At 56.6% G+C, this 16,244-nt stretch overlaps 1 protein-coding gene across 3 annotated transcripts in view; it reads right to left on the reverse strand.

The window, feature by feature from the left end:
• Positions 1-16,244, reverse strand: part of LOC122119460 (myelin basic protein) — a 72,364-nt gene that overhangs the window by 4,515 nt on the left and 51,605 nt on the right. Inside the window, exons 5-8 of one of the 3 annotated variants that reach the window (XM_042693519.1) lie at positions 11,348-11,425; positions 3,360-3,455; positions 2,555-2,590; positions 2,202-2,234 (exon numbers count right to left, since the gene is read on the reverse strand). In XM_042693519.1, coding sequence (XP_042549453.1) covers positions 2,202-2,234; positions 2,555-2,590; positions 3,360-3,455; positions 11,348-11,425 — 243 coding nt within the window. Of the gene's footprint in view, positions 1-119; positions 865-2,201; positions 2,235-2,554; positions 2,591-3,359; positions 3,456-11,347; positions 11,426-16,244 lie in introns of those variants that run through there. The other 2 variants (XM_042693518.1, XM_042693517.1) reach the window with 2 other exon arrangements.

The following is a 16,244-nucleotide window of genomic DNA, read 5'->3' on the forward strand; positions in this document are numbered from 1 at the left end:
CCTCATCTAGAGCAGAAGGCCGATGCCCAGGTCCAGAGTGGAAAGCCACCAGCATCCTCAGATAGCTTGACTCCGGGCCAGGAGCACACACCTGTGACCACCGGTGACCTCTCGGGGAAAGGTAGCAGCATCTTTGAGCTTCTAAGCCAGGCTAAGAAGCTAAGGGAGGGCGTGCAGCTGTGCAGTTGTGCAGTTGTGCTGCTGGCCACCAGGGGGAGCAATGGGGACCGTCACGGGAGATGTGGGGCCGCATCAGAATCTGTATTCCAGGACCAGCTTGTGTTCAGGCAGGAGCCTCCACCGTGAGCCCCGCGGGATGTGGAGAGGCCAGGGAAGTCCTGCTGGCCTCCGATCTGGGGCGGGCTGCTGAGGCCCCAGGCCTCAGTTCCCAGGACCCAGCCAAGTTTCCGCCTCCTGCTTTTCCAGCAAGACACGGGAGAGTTCAGCGACAGAATCGCCATGTCCTGGCCACTGCCCCCACCCCCCAGTCCCGTGCACCGGGGCGCCTCGCGGGGAACCATCTGGCCCATTGCCTCCACTCAGGCAGCCTGGCCTGCACTTCACCGCAGAGGTGCTGCCCGGGGAGCCCCGGACCCTGCTTTCAAAAGAAAATTCCATGAGATCGGATGGAGTGAGGGACAAAGTCAGGTGACAAAGAAGGTCCGAGCCCCGCCCCGTGAGGTGTGGGCACGTGTGCCAGTGGGCATGGCGCTAAGCGGAGAGGCCAAGGCTCTCAGCCTCCCTCGGGTCTGTTTTCAAAAACGTAGGAGATTCTGCAAACGGCCTGCAGGGACCCGTTTTTGGATGGAGCGTCTCTGTGATTTTTCTCACTTCAACTTCTTGCCGCTTTTGCCTTTGGAGAGCCTGGAATGCATCCGAACAGATACAACATAGTTTAGGAAAATCAAGACTTCCCCAAACTCCACACACACAGAGGACCCTGCAGCCTGAAAACAGAGAAACCATGGAAGAAAATATGGAGAAGAGAGATGTGCTTTGAGAAAGGAGAAATCTGAGAAATGCTAGCAGGATGGAAGTCGGAGAGGTTCCAAGAAGAGGTGGCGTCCTCCGCTGTGGGCTGCGGGCTATGGGCTGCCGGGCTGCCGGGCTGGCCCCTCACCACACACGTGCTGGTTTCGCCGAGTCTAACAGTCCAGGCCCAGAAAGCTGGGCCAATGAAGCTGCAGCTAGAAAAGAGTTCGGGGTCAAAGTGCACGTCATTCTTTAGTGTTGCCTTTGCATCCTGCTGGCGCAGAAAAGTGGAGACAAACGGGGCTGATGACTGCCAGTCCAGGTGCATTTCCTACATTACTGCCATTGGAGGAAAGGTCGGCCCAGTGTGATCTATAAAACGTGCCAGCAAATGTCTTGGTTCCTAATTCCAATCGATAAAGGGCTGGAATCACCCAGGAGTGACAGCATTTCTTGTCTTTCTCAGAAGGGATGCTTCCTCCCCTGCTTCCCTTTTCCTACCTTTTCCTGTCCTTCCTTCCTCCTTTCCCTGCACCCTCCCCCTCCTCCTTCTTGTCTTCTTTCAAACTCCGTTCATCCACTTGTACGTTGCTCTCAGTGGAGCGCAGGTGCAGCAGGCCCCAGACCGTACTATGAGCCCCTGGGCCTCCCCGGGTCTCCAGAGAGCCGCTCCTCACCCACAGATTGGTGTTTGTTCCTCCATTGTATTCTGAAAATGCTAACTTATGCAAAGTAAAAACAGCTACTACTGAAACTTAGCCTAAAATTCCTAAGGAGCTTTTCCCGATGGCTCAAAATACCAATTTTAGTGACAACTCAAACAGAAGCAAAGCCAAGAATCCTTAGATTAATGGGATTATTGCAAATTAGTGTCCTTTACTTCGACCAGTGTTATTACTTCTCTAGCACTTGGCGTTGTTATGGGGGTGTGGGCCTCAGTCCCCCTTGGATCCAGGGGGATTGAGGGGATCTTTCCTGCCACCTGTGCCTCCTTCCTGGGCAGGAGCTTGGGGGGCTGGCCGGGCACCCCTGAGCATCCAGCAGCGTCCAGCAGGCCCAGGTCCCCAGCACAGCACGTTGCAAAGGGATGAGGAAGCAAGCCATGGCCGCACAGGGCAAAGAGGTCTGGGCAGGAAAAGAGGCTGGACCATTAAGCAACTGAAAGAGAGCGGCACAGAAAGAGCAGACAGAGAGGAGAAGGAAGCTGAGGACACGCGTGTGTCACCTACCCAGCTGAATCTGCTCAGGGACAGGCCTCTGCCCTGTGTGGGGAAGAGAGAGACACGGTGAGGGGTGATCGCAACGCACAGACACGGCGGCAGCTGGCGCGTGGACTGCGGACGTGTCCCCCGCCCTCTGCCCCGCTCTGGAGGCCACGGCGCAGCCAGCGTGCGGAGCCCTCGGACGGACCAGGCCTCTCTGCGTGGCTGCGGGATGGCGCCCGCTGGGGCCCGCACCCCGCTTTGTGAGGGAACCCCAGGGCACACAGTCTGAGGGAACTTCCTCTCAGCATGTTCTGCCATTTCAGGGAAAGTCGAGGAGCAAAGCACTGCGTGGTGAAAACATCCAGAATCTTCCTTACCTTGCCTTGCGATGGGGGTGGAGTGCGTGGAGTCACCTGGAACAGAGAAGGGGGAGCTGCAGGGAGGCGGCCTGGGGTGCTCTCTGCTGCATGGGGGGCCCCGGGGCCCTGGGGTCTGTGAGCTGCGCTGTCTGCCTGTCCCGGGCCCCCACTGGTGCCTCTGGGTTGAATCAAGTGCCCCGGCCTGCCTGGCACAGCCGGGTGGCACGCACTGCACCTCCGCCAGCCTGTGCCTCGCTTCTGTCTTTACAGACCTTTATCTGTAGCTATGTAGGAAAACCACGCGCTGTGAATTCTACCTTGCACGTGCACTTACCATCCCCACGCCCTGCTCCGTTTGCCATGACCCATAAACTCAGGACTCATTAATCATTGCTAGTACTGTGCTGTTGTTACCATTACTAGCACTGTTGTTACTATTACTACGAGCTAGTGTACCCTGGAGCATGCCGTGTCGTATGGGCACCTGCATCTCCTCTGTGACGTGGGACAGATGCACGCTGTCCTGAGAATGCCCCGGGCCCTCCCGTCCACTCGCTGACGCGGTTGTAGAAAGGCTGAGGTTCACACACAGCATGGCCGCAGCAGAACTGAGCTGGGCACTCAACCTGCAGTGCTCTAAGCGGCAGACAAGCCAAGACTCACCACCTCCCCCCAAGCTGGGACCCACCACGGCCCCTGCAGGTCAAGTCCCGATGCCAGCGGCACCCCAAGACACCCGCCTGAGCCTCGGTTGTGCTCAGAGGACCCTGGGGCCCCCAGGATGCCCCCCCCACAGCTTCCAGATTCCCGCGCCGTCACTCACGATGTTCTTGAAGAAGTGGACTACAGGGTTTTCATCTTGGGTCCGCTTCTGCGGCAGGGAGCCGTAGTGCGTCGTTCTCGCTGTGTGGTGGGAGTCCTGGAAGAGAGGCGTGGGCTCATGAGGAGGCCGGGCCCGTCCTCTCGGGGCGGCCGGGTCTCGAGTCCCAGCTGCCTGGGCACAGGGCCATGTTCAGAGTGACGGCCGGGGCACCCACCAGCCTGGGACGTGCGTGGGACACACCCGATGCAGGAGCTGGGCTCGATGGCGGAGGAGGAGGGAGGGCTGTTTAAGGGCGAGTGCACTCAGCACGCACAGGATAAGCAAAGCTGAGAGGGACGTGCTGGTCACCCATAGGCCTCTGGCTGGGAAAGAGGAAAAGCTCGGGGGGACACAAACCAACCCACCACAGCCAGCGCATCCGCTCATTCACAAGGCCTCTGCTTTCAGAGTGTGCTGTAGCCCCCGTGCACTACGGGATCCGGGGCTCTGTGTGTGTGTGCCCACATACACGTGTGGTGAGCATACATGTGTGTATGTGTGTGTACGCACCTGTGCTGGGACGGGTTTGAATGCACACAGGGCCTGGGTGCTGTCCCCAGCATTTTTCCTCAAGGTTGGCTCTCTACCACCTGAGCCACAGCTCTACTTTCAGCTTTTTGGTGGGTCATTGGAAGAGTCCCACACAGACTTTCCTGCGCAGGCTGGCTTTGAACCTTGATCCTCAGATGTCAGCCTTTTGAGCTGAACTAGGACTGTCAGTGTAGCCTCCAGCGCCCAGCTTGCACATTGGTTTTCAAGAGATACCGTGAGCCCTCCCACCACCGGGAGTGTGCTCAGCTTGTCCGCACATGCCCCGGCCACTCCCCTGCACAGAACACACCCTGCCATGCACACAGACATACACCTTTCCATACCAGGCCTCTCCAGGTCCAAAGTCCCTCCCTGAGCCCCCCTCCCCCTCTGCTGCCACGGTCTCTGGGCTCTTCTGTCTGCCACCCAGTGCACCGCTGAGCTCACTGACCCCCAATCCCCCCTTACCACCCCGGCACGGCACCCCGTCTTGTGAAGAGGTGAAACCAGGACCACTCCTGAGGGCAAGGCCCAGCAGGCGGCGCTCCCACAGCACAAACTTCTCTGGATGGCACCTTCCACCTGGGTTTCTAATCCAAAAGCCTCTCTGGCCGCGCCCGCTGGAAAAGCCCTGGACGCATGAATGAACGCTCGTGCATGCAGTGCAGGCTCGTGCTGTGAGAAATCTAAATGCCAGCACCACACATCTGTTGCCTGTTTTCAAAATGAATATATCGCACATCTGACTTCGCAGGGGGACATAATCTAAGTCTCTTCAGGAGCTCACCAAGTCTGTGGCTGCATTTCAGCTCCCAGAGCTACAAAATCTGGGGTAAGCGCACCTGGAGACAAGGTCCAGGTACACCAAGACCACTGGCAGATGAAGAGGCAGACTGCTTTAGATGACTTGCCCTGCTGAATCTAACGGAACTATCACAGATAACTCCAGGTAGTCACATAATTCCAGCAGGTATAATTATACCATGCAGGTATAATTATGGTGGATTTCTAATTGGAAGAACATTTAAGCAATCCTATTTCTGTAGATCAGCAGTGAGCAGTGATATCATCCTGCGACGCCTAATAGCACAGAAGAAAGGAGGGACAGAGGCTCACTCCACCCGAGCTCCACTGGCTGCATCTTGATGCTAGCAAGCAGAAAAGAAAGCCAAGCCTTAACTGGAGAGAAACCATGTTCATGGGCTGGATCGTCACAGAGACTGTGCACAGGTTCAATGCCATTGACAGCAGGGGTTTGATTAGTTCTGGACAAACTTCTGAGCTGGCTGACAATGCAAAGGAATCAAACCAGCTAAATAATGCCAGAGAGAAGAAGACTTGTTTACTTTCAAGTTTTGCTGTGTAGACCTAGTATCAGGCTGAGCATCTCAGCATCTGGGGTGGAGCCACACACATGTCCCTGACTGATTCTCGCAACGGCACAAGCACAGCTCAGTGTAGAGTGGACTTCAATGCAGCCAGCAACACTAAAACAACTAGACACCCTTCCTTCTGTGCAAAAATAAGCCCTAACCCAGTTCAGGGGTCATGTAAAAGTTAAAATGAGCCCAAGTCTGGGGTTGCCATGTAATGTTCTAAATTTTTAGAAGACAGACAAACCTTCACAATTTGGTGTGCAAAAAGCTGGCCCAGGAGGAACAGTGGATAAACTGAACCTCATCAGAGCTTTAGACTTCTCTACAAGAAGATTCTCCATTAAGAAGGTGAACAGCAAGCTACTGACTGGAAGAAAATAGTTAACAATCACGTTTTAAGATAATGGATTGAAACAAAAAAAGTTGCCACCACAGCAACACTAAGCTCTTAACAGCGGACAGACAGAAATCACCTTGCTAGAGGAGGGAGAGAGCACTGGGATGACCCTTCACCGCCCTGACTGCGTGGGAGCAAACCTGCATGTCGCAGGTGTGCAGCCCGCAAGTGGTTAGGAAAGCACTGGCCAGAGCGGCGGGGCAGTAACAGAGCGTGCGCAAGAGAAGCTAAGCGTCGTTGTCGGGGTGTGGAGCACCAGAGTTACTCGGCATGGCCACAGCCGTGGCTCAGGAAAACAAGTAAGCTGCTTCCGATGGAGTCGGGCCTGCCTACCAGAGGCTGTGCAAAGCCCCTTTCCTGCTTTGAGTGATAGAAAGCAGAAAGGATGTTCTTCAGAAATGATTTTTATAATGAATATATTGACCATTTGTAATGTATTTCATATATTTGTGTATATACATATATATATACATATGTATATATATACATATATATATGTATATACATATATGTATAAATATATTGGGGGGTCAGTTGTGGGGTTTGAACTCAGGCCCTGGGTGCTCTCTCTGAGTTCTTTGGCTCAAGGTTAACACTCTCCCACTGTGAGTCACCAGTTCCAGCTTTCTGTAGTTAACTGGGGATGAGTCTCCTGGACTTTCCTGTCCTGGCTGTCTTCAAATTGTGATCCTCAGTTCTCAGCCTGTTGAGCAGCTAGGATTACAGGAACGAACCACCAGCACCTGGCTTATTTTAAAAATATATGTATTGTTTACATATTATTTTCTCCAGTAGTGAGGGATCAAACCCATGGCCTCCATCATGCCAACGAGTCACTAGCCTTTCAGAGGGAAACAATTTGTTTTAAATTTTAACAAGCTTTTAATAAAAGCTTATGTTTTCACGCAGACCTATGTGTGAATGTAACCTCCGAGTGTGTTGTCACTAGGAACTGCAAGCAGCCCGAGTATTATTTCAGTGGATGAATGAACGGGCACTCTGTGGTATGTGCGTGCAATGGAATGCTGCTCAGCAAGTAAAAAGGAACAGTGTTTGATATACATAGTTCAGTCAGTGGGCCTCCAAGACCCGATGTGCAGAAAAGCCATTTGGAAAAGATTCCATACCGTGTGATCTTAGTCCTGGGGCGTTCTGAAGAAGATCAACACTACGAGAGACCAGGGGTGGGTGGCGTGTGGCACAAGGAGGCGTGGCCTGGCCAGAGCGGGGCTCCTGGTTTTGGGGGTGACATATTATGACAGCAGCAGTACCATGCAAGTGTGCACATGTGCTAAAATCCACACACCTGTGCACAAAATACCCTCCGTATTGTAAGCTAGCTCATGTAGTAAAATACATAGGTGCTGCCTGCAGACCCTCCTTAGCTTGCTCAAAGTCACAGGCTTGGCATTGTGCCTGCCTGGTTTCCGGGGCTTCCGCCTCACAGCTCCTCCCACTTCTCCCCTTCCAGTCACTGCTGTTTACTGGGCCCTGGCACCCCATTGGCTGGTTGTCCTCACCAGTTTTTGGTAGTGTCTCACCCACCGGTAGGTATCGCATTCAGAAAGTGCTGTTAGGGGCTGGGAAGGTGGCTCAGTGGTAGAGCGCTTGCCTTGCATGCATGAGGCCCTGGGTTCGATTCCTCAGCACCACATAAGCAAAAAGAAAAAAGCCGGAAGTGGTGCTGTGGCTCAAGTGGTAGAGCACCAACCTTGAGCTGAAGAGCTGAGGGACAGAGCCCAGACCCAGAGTTCAGGCCCCATGACAGGACCCGAAAAAAAGGGAAAGAAACTGCTGTTAAAGCCATCCAATCCACTTCCCTGCTGTTTCCAGAGGAATCCCTGGGGTGGAGGACTGGTGGGGTGTGAGGTGGGCTTCTGGAGTAGCAGGTGGAGTTCAGAGGTTGGGCTCCTTACCAGGCTCTTGCTTTACTGCAAATAGGGGAGCCTCCAGGAGGAGGAGGAGGGAGGGCTAGGAGGGAGGGCCGGGTGTGGAGGAGGTGGGTATGCTGAGGTGCAGGGTGCGGGGCAGGGAGGCAGTTGAGGGAGAAGGGCAGGGAGGCAGTTGAGAGAGAAGGGTGAATCCAGCTGACATTCCTCCTCTTGCTGAGCAGTTGAGCAGCAGATTTGACTACTGGGATGCAGAGACGTTTCTTTGCTGTCCATTTCAGGACAAATGCAGGGTAGTGCTCGGATGAACTCTAAACTAAGCAAAAACTCTGAGTGGACCGTTCTCAGCTGCTTGCCAGGCTCCACACGCCAGCATCTCGGGGCCAGGCAGCCTGCCACAGGGGAGGGGCGCCCTCCAGCGGCCAGCGGGCCTGTCCCGGAGCCCGCTGCCCATGCAGAACTGGAGCTGGGGACTGGAGACCACTGAACACCAGAAAGACGATCTACTGATTAAAACGAGGCACACTCCTAGAAAGGTGTCGGGCTTAGCGCTCAGGATAACTCTGGGTCCCATGGCCACACCTGGCTTTCAGACCTGGCTTCCCGCAGACACGCAGGTGAGCACCCGCTGAAGCGACCCTGTTGCGTACGGTGTGCGCCAGCCTGGTTTGCCTCTTTCCCCAGCAGCTTGTCACATGCAGCTGTGGCGTGCAGTTTTTGAAAAACTGTTTTCCCTCAGCTCACACCACTGCCAGTGCCCAGCAGGGGGCGCTGTACACAGCAGTCAGGAAGGAATTCCTGAGGATTTCCACTTTGCTGGGTAGGTGGCAGGAGGTCAACCTAGCCAGGGGTAGCAGAGGTCGCTCCTGCGGCTGAGGTCAGTGCCCTCAGAGTGCGTGGAGACTTGTTCCTTGAATGTGGAGGCTGTTCCCAGACAGCAGCAGCGAGAGGGGCGTCGTACTACTGGGAAAGGGTTTGCTCTGCCATGAATCTGAAATTGGCATCTCATGGAGATCACCAGCCTGGGCTTTCTCCCCCAGCCTCTACCCCACTCCAGGGGTGGTCTGCACCACGGCCACAGGGCCTCAAGCACACACCTAGTCCTGGGTGTGCAATTAAACGAGGCCACTGGTTCACTGAGGCAAAGGAGGTGGGTAAAAGCCCCTTGTGGATGCCCTCAAACCAAGGTCCCCGGTCTCGGGGCCCCTCAGGAATGCCCTCGACCCAAGGTCCCCAGTCTCGGGGCCAGAGGTGACAGTTTTCACATAGCGTTTTCTTAGTGTAGCCTGCCAGGTTCCTTGGATGCGCAACTCACCCCAAGTCTTGAAGACAGTGGTGATTCCCCTTGGTTCCTTGCCCACAGGGGAAACTGAGGCTCAGCACTGCACTGTCCTCAACATCAGCTCATGGATGCAAAGTGTTGCAGGAGTCTGCAGGCTTGGCCTCCGGACTGTAGTCAGGGCTCAGTTAATTTAGTATGTGTGCCAGTCCTGGGGCTTGATTCTAGACCTGAGCACGGTCCCTGAACTTCTTTGCTCAAGGCTAGCACTCTACCACCTGAGCCACAGCTCCACTTCCAGGTTTTCTGGTGGCTCTTTGGAGATACAGTCTCATGGACTTTCCTGCCCGGGCTGGTTTGAATCGAGATCCGCAGATCTCAGCCTCCTGAGTAGCTAGGATGACAGGTGTGAGCCACCGGCACCCAGCAGAACCCAGTTCTTTAGACTGCTAGAGCACGGGTTGGTGGGCAGGACTGGAGGGTCATCTTACAAACTAGACTGGGCAGCAGCCCGGGGACTCACTGGTGGTCATATGGCAAGCGGGCATTTTTTTTTCAAATTGTGTTTAATTGATTAACTCATTTCTGAAGGTTGTCGGCCTACCTTACACTGAGCTGTGATCTAGAAATAAGAATTGGGTTTATCTATGAGAACAAGAAATCGACAGCTGTTGGCGGAGCCCAACAGACTCGTCAGTTAACATCTGGGAAACTGCAGAAGTTTTATTTGCTAGTTACTGATTGATTTGATAAACGCGGGTAGACCAACAGATGCCAGCCTAGTCAATGCCAGCGTTGTTTAAAGGACGCATTTCTGTGTGATGGAAGCGAGGGACCCGGCCAGGTCCCGCTTCAAAGGGCCAGTCAGGCCTCAGGGCTAGCAGGTTGGCCCTTCTAGTTAGCATGGTGGGAACCAGCCTGCCAGCACATCTCCAGATACTTGTCCCTTTTCCTGGAGGGACCTCCCGCCCCCACGGTGCAAGGCAACTGTTCTCCCCTAAGCCACACCTGCCCCCCAGCCCGCCCCTCAGTTGAGCTGAACTGCAGGGAGCTTCGCCTGCCACAGGGAGTGCTGGGAGGCTGAGGAGTTCATTCTCCCAGGCGAAAACTTCCACTGTCATGGTCCTCCCTAGAAAGTCAGGACCGGGGAGGCTGAGGATCGGGGAGGCCGGGGAGGTCAGGAGAGGCCAAGGCTGAGGGTGTGTGGCTGTGGGTAGGAAGGTGTTGCCAACCTGTGAAGCCTGCTTGGTTGTTACATTTCATAACTGCTATGTTTAATAAAGCAAAACACCCTAAAACAAGCAAAAAAATAAAACCCCAACAATAACACAAGATGAAGCTTCGAATAAGAAATGATTTAGTGGGGGTGAAAATAAAACCCTACCTTCTTCCTCTATTCTTCATACGTGATAGCCACACTGGAAGGGACACAGCCTTTCCTTTCCCTCCAGACTCCTCATGGCTTAGAAGAGCCTCTGTGCCCCTCAGAAGTCTTGTTTCAGGGTGTCTCTTCCTTCAAGCCTTCCTGCAGGGGGACCCTGGCCCTGCCTGCCTGCCTGCCACCCCTGCTTTCCACCCGGGAGCCGGGGAGGAGCTGCCTGCGGCCTGCCTGCAAGCCACTTCTGAATTGTGGCTGTGGCCTTTCTGCCCACACTGACACAGGTGCCAATCAAACCAGCTTCGATCAAGCAGAACAAATAGAGAGCAGCTGGCGCTCTCTCCTCGCTGCCCTTGCCTTCCCCCTGGCTGCGGTTCTCAGTGGAATTCCGCCTGTGGGCCTCTCCCCTCCCCCATGCTCTGGCCTCCCGAGGATGCCGGCGCAGGAGGCAGTGGGAGGACGGGTATGCACGTACCTGCGTTGGTGTGCACACACGCGTGTGCATGTATTTGCTTTGCGCACGCATGTATAAATGTGTGCGTAGACACACAGAGGGAGCCCCTTCTCATCAGCTCCATACACAGGCCTGGCCCGGAGGCAGCTACGGCCCCTGTCCCGCCCAGAACAGAGGCATGGAGGCCAGCGACGGCCTGGAGGGCAGTGCGGGGAGGCGCAGCCGCTGGCGCAGGCCTCCTGCTGGCCCAGGAGCCTGGGCTGCGCGGCCGCCCGGGGGCCGGGGGCATGCCCTAACTCCCACAGTGCCACGCAGCCGCTGGACACTGCCGTGTGGCACAGGCGGCGGGAGCCCTGTGCCGTGGCCCTGTGGGGTCAGCCTGCAGCCTCTGAGAAGCCTCTGCTTTGGGGCCCGAGGCCTGGGGCTGCTCCCCTCCCCGCGGCCCACCTGTCACTTGCTGAGTGGGGCTCACACCCCCACCGGCCTCTACCACCCCGCAGCGGAAGGCTGGGCCATCCATCACTCTGGGAGACCTGCGGGGCCCCAAGGCCTCCGGAGGTCCTAAGCCCTGGCCGGCCCTGCCGGCCCCGGCCTTGCACGCCGCTCGCACACTGGAGGCCAGCAGGCGGAGCGGTGCGGTCTTACCTTGTACATGTTGCACAGCCCAGGCTGGCTGCGGGTATGAGCAGGCAGGGGGCTCCGGCTCTGCTTTAGCCAGGGTACCTGCCGAGGACACAGAGTGGCCGGTGAGTCCACCGTGGCACCACTCACCGACCCACCAGCTCCAGCGACTCTGGGATGGGTGGCCACCCCGGCGGGGCAGCGCAAGCAGGAGATGGAGGGTCAATGGACCAGAAGCCAGGAGAGAGAATCCAGAAGATGGATGGATGGATGGGTAGGCAAACAGAAGGACAGACGGATGAAGGGTGTTTAGAATCAGATTATCCAAGGAGGAGGCAGTGCAGTAGTCGGAGTAAGAAGAAGAGGAAAGACAGGTTAGAGGTCCTTTCTTCTGCCACCCTAGAAGCGGCAGTCAGGAAAAGAGTCTGGTGGAGGAGTGGTTCTCCGTCTGGGCTGAGGTGTAGAGTAGGCTAATTTGCCTTTGCAGTGATTGTCCGTGTATGCGCTGGATTTAGAAGCAGAATCACACCTGCCCCGTGTGGCTGTCTATGGAGGAGATGAAATCAGAGGAGACAGTGCTCCAGCTCCCCGGCGGTGATGGGGAGTGGTACTTTCCTCCTCACACTGGCGGGGCTGAGGCCTTCGGGACACAAAGCAGTCAGTGTTCAGAGGACTCCACATTCATCAGCGAGAGCCGTGCTGGGCTCAGCGCCCGTTACCAAGCCTGCCAGGTGGCATTTGGCCCCACTCAGATTCTCCGTGTTCTAGTAGTTACAGGAGAGTGTCTGCCATGTGAATGAAAGCCAGGCTGAAAGACTAGCATTGCAGGGGCGAGGCGAATAGTGTGTAGGAAGTGACTTTTTGACAGACAGACAGACAGAGAACTTACTTTAGTAGTCAAGGAATGAACCCCCAAGAGTAGTCTTGTGCAGGTTACGGGTGGAATGGAGTCTGGTTGGGCCGCTGGCGGTGGCTGTGGCCACGTGGCCGGCGTGACGGGTTAGCATTGAGACCACACCCGGAGGTGTGCATCCCGCAAGGAGCCTCCCCACCCCCACGGGAGGCGCTGTCTCTGGACTGGAGGGAACTGCTGCGACCTTATCTCCTGATATCAGGCATCTCGAAGAGCAAGACTTGGAGTCTCTGTTCTGGAGTAAGCCTCTGTGAGCAGGCTGGGCAGAGCAGCCAGACCCCAGAACAGCGGGCCGACCCCGAGAGCATGGAGCGGCCCCTCCATGGACGGTCCGTGGCCACAGTGACCACTCTATGAAGAGCACCACAGCGAGGCACTGCTCGCAGCTCTGCCAGCTGGTGAGGCCTCCACCACTACACCCTGGCCACTCGGGCCTGGGAGCACAGACGGCCGAGGGGGGCGTGCTGCCGGGGCGTCTGCCAGTGGACTTGGTGGACCGACAGGGAGGCTGTGCTCCACGGCCAGGGCGGCCCCCGAGGCTGGGGAGGTGGGAAGGGGATCTCACAGGGCAAGCAAAGGTGTGCGGTTCCCAGTAGCGAGTTCCCTGCCGCGCCCTCCCTTGCCCGCGGTTCTGCGGGAAGCGGGGTGGGTGGAGGCAGCGTGCAGCGTGGTGACACTGCAGAGCCACTCGGGCGAGCGAGCGCCACGCACGCAGTCAGAGCTGGAGGAATCTCGGCAGTGTGTGAATGCGATGGGGTGCACGTCGTGGTGCTTCCCATGGGAGCCGGGGAAGGGGCTCCCCCCGAGGGCATCTGCGTCTCCAGACGTCCAGCTGCGTCCTCCGCTGGCCAGCCGGCGCCGCAGCTCCCACGCGGCTAGTGCGTTAGCCCCAGGGACAGTCAGCGGCCCGGCAGCGCCGCTCTCCTTCCCCACACCCCGGGGGAGCCCTTCCCCTTGGAGGCCTCGCCCCCTGGCAGGAGCCGGCCTGCTCCCAGACGCCCTCTGAGCACAGCCTTGCTGGGGCTCAGAGCGTGGCCCGTGTGTCCCGGCTGGGTTCCCTGGCCTGCTGTACTCAGTCCTCCTCCTCCCCCAACCTCAGCAGCACGGTGACACGAAGATCAGGACAGCGCATGGTCCGAGGCGACGGCGGCCCCCGGCCCCCGGCAGCCCCCACGCCCCCACTTACCTGCGGTGTTTCACGGGCCGAGGGCACCCAGTGCACCATGCCACTTGTTAGTCAGGGGCACCAAGAAGAAACTTACAACATCCACGTGCAATTAGTACACCACTCTCGTGCTGGTCAACGGTTTAATAAAATTCACAAAAGGAAACAATGTGCACAAAGCAGGAATCAACAACAAGCTCAAACTTCCCTGCAGCCCCCCAGGGCAGCCACCGTTAAGTACAGCACAGCAGACAGGGCCTGGCTCTCACGGAGGGCCGCAGCACATCCCCACACCACACCGCAGCCTGCGAGGCCACGCAAGCAGAGGCGGCCACGGAAGGACAGCGTAAACAGTGGGCACCAGGCCGACACATATGGCCAGCGACTCATCGGGGCACGGACCTTCCCCAAGGAATTCCTATGAGAATCGCAGACAGTCCTGGCTGGGGCACAGTGAGCGAATACGCTCCCGGCACTTGCATGTCTCCAGGGGCCTTCTGTCTCGTGACCCCGAGTGGCAGGGCCGCTGCCTCCGGTCCGGTTTGGCTCCACCTGTGCCTCAGGCAGGGCACAGCTCCTCCTGGAAACACTGCTGGTGCCACACAGGTGCTACTGTGTCCGTGTCACCCCTGAAGCTTACGCTCCCGAGGGAATGCTGCCACAAATTAGGACAGCAGTGTTAGCAGTGAAGAATGAACTGGAAGATGTTTAATAAGATTAAAATGCAATAAAACCTAATGGGAAATAAACATGGTGGTTAATTGGTAAGTCTGATTGAGGTGAGCGCAGTTGGTGTCCTATGCTGTCAGAGTGCTGGCGGAGCAAGGCCGGTTATAAATGAGCCTTAAAGGAGAGCGAGCAGGGAGAGGCTGGTGAAGACACACACTAGCAAGGGGCCTCGCTCTAAAAACCCCAAAAGTGGAATGAGGAGAATCGACCCAGCGCCGGGCCGGGCGCGCTCGCTCCGCTGTGGCTGTCTGGCTGTGTCAGCAGCTTGGGCAGCTTTATTTTCTCCCACTGAGTCCACGCTCAAAGCTCTGGCCCTGCGCTGAGCCGGCCGAGGGACAGCCCAGGAACAGAGGTGGGGGCGGGGGGGGGGGTCTGCGTGGGTATGTTCCTTCCAGTCTCCACCCCGAAGGTCGGCCCCCTCCCATAAAGCCTGATAATCTGAGGAAGGGGAAACCTGCCCCTTCCCAGCAACAATGCAGCCCTTCTTCTGACAACAAAGGAGAAAGGGCTTTGTCAATGCACTTTTCATTTAGGACTCTCAGAAGAATATGCCTTCTCAAGGAATGTTCTATGCACTTCCCTTGAAGGTCAACTGCCAGTGCGGGAACACAAAGGCTGGTGCTGTCCGTGCATCCCCTGGGGGTGGGCGGGAGCAGGGCCAGCGTGTGCCTGGGAGGGAGAGGAGGGGTTGGGACAGCAGCCATTTGTGTGTGTGTGCGTGCGTGTACGTGTGCACGTGCATGCATGTGCGTGGCATTCCATGTCTTGCTACATTCTACCATGAGAGCCCCATTTGAGCAGATGATGCAAGCTACATTCCCGTGTCCCCTCAGGCTTGAGCCTGGCCTGGGAGGAGCGTTTGGGGACCAGCACCGTGTCGTGGGCTTTGTCTGCAGGCTGGCCTTGGGACCGCTTTCACCCCAAGTGTCTTAAGCCCATTCTAGAGACCCAAGACACCTGTAAGAACAGGAGTGTAAAACGGAGGCTCATCGAAGCAACATTCAAAGTGTCTTTCCAGGGGCCTGTGTGCACAGATACCCGGACGTCCAGGGCAGCTGTGGGTTTGCTACTCAGCGTGGAATGCCTTCAACCTGCATCTCCAGTGTCTAAGAACACAGTGCGCACAGGAAGCAACTGTACCCGCGGCTGGCCCCGCCTGCTGGCTGGAGCCGGACCCTTTATGGCTTCATGTGCAAATGCTAAGGGCATTACTTAAAAAAAATTATGGGTTGGTCCTGGGCTTGAACTCAGGGTCTGGGTGCTGTCCCTGATTCTCTTTGTGCTCAAGGCCTGGGCTCTACCACCGAGCCACAGCACACTTCTGGACTTTTCTGAGCAGTTTTTAGAGATAACAGTTTCCTAGACTGGCTTGGAATTGCGACCCTCAGACCCAGCCTCGCAGGCCTGTACCACCGGTGGCCGCTCACTTAACACCTTTTGTGTTTGAAACGTCTGGAAGTGAAAAAGAACATCTCAACTTCTTTTTCTTAAAAACCCAAATAGTGAAAGTTTGTTTCAATTTTTTAATCCTATGACTTTTGTTTCACGCACCTTGCTAGGCTGCAGGTGCTGTGTGCTAAGCGTGCCCTTTCTGAGCACGAGGCCTTCCCTCCCCCCCCCCCCAAGCACCTGATGGCCGGAGGTGGCTTCGTGCTGTGGCGGGGGCCTGGGCGAGGATGGGGAGCACCGGAGCCTGTCCTGATGGCAGTGCTCACCCTGAGTGCTCTCTCATTTTCCCGAGCCCTGGCACTGACCCGAGCCGCGCTTCAGAGCCAAGCTGCCAGGCAGAGCACTTCCCGCGGGCTTCAGATTCCACCCGGCTGCCAAGCCTGGCAGGCTGGTTGGTGACAGCAGCTGGGCAGACATCCCCGCCTTACAAGGGAGCCGGGAGCTACGCTACCCAGGGGCTCCACAGCTGCTCCTGAAGAGGCGCCCCTCAGGGAAACTGGCTTTAGAAATCAGAGACTGGGATTTCAGGCACTAATACTGCCCAGAAACAAAGTGAAAGAAAATGTCTGTGACTGCAGCACCGAAGGAGCCAACCAGATTGCCAAGCCCGTACAGAGATGCCAGAATCACACCAGTGTTAGGTACAAGTCACCAGCACGCATCCC

The sequence above is a fragment of the Dipodomys spectabilis genome, unplaced genomic scaffold, assembly GCF_019054845.1.
Source record: "Dipodomys spectabilis isolate Male_0828 unplaced genomic scaffold, ASM1905484v1 ptg000169l, whole genome shotgun sequence".
Lineage (NCBI taxonomy): Eukaryota > Metazoa > Chordata > Mammalia > Rodentia > Heteromyidae > Dipodomys > Dipodomys spectabilis.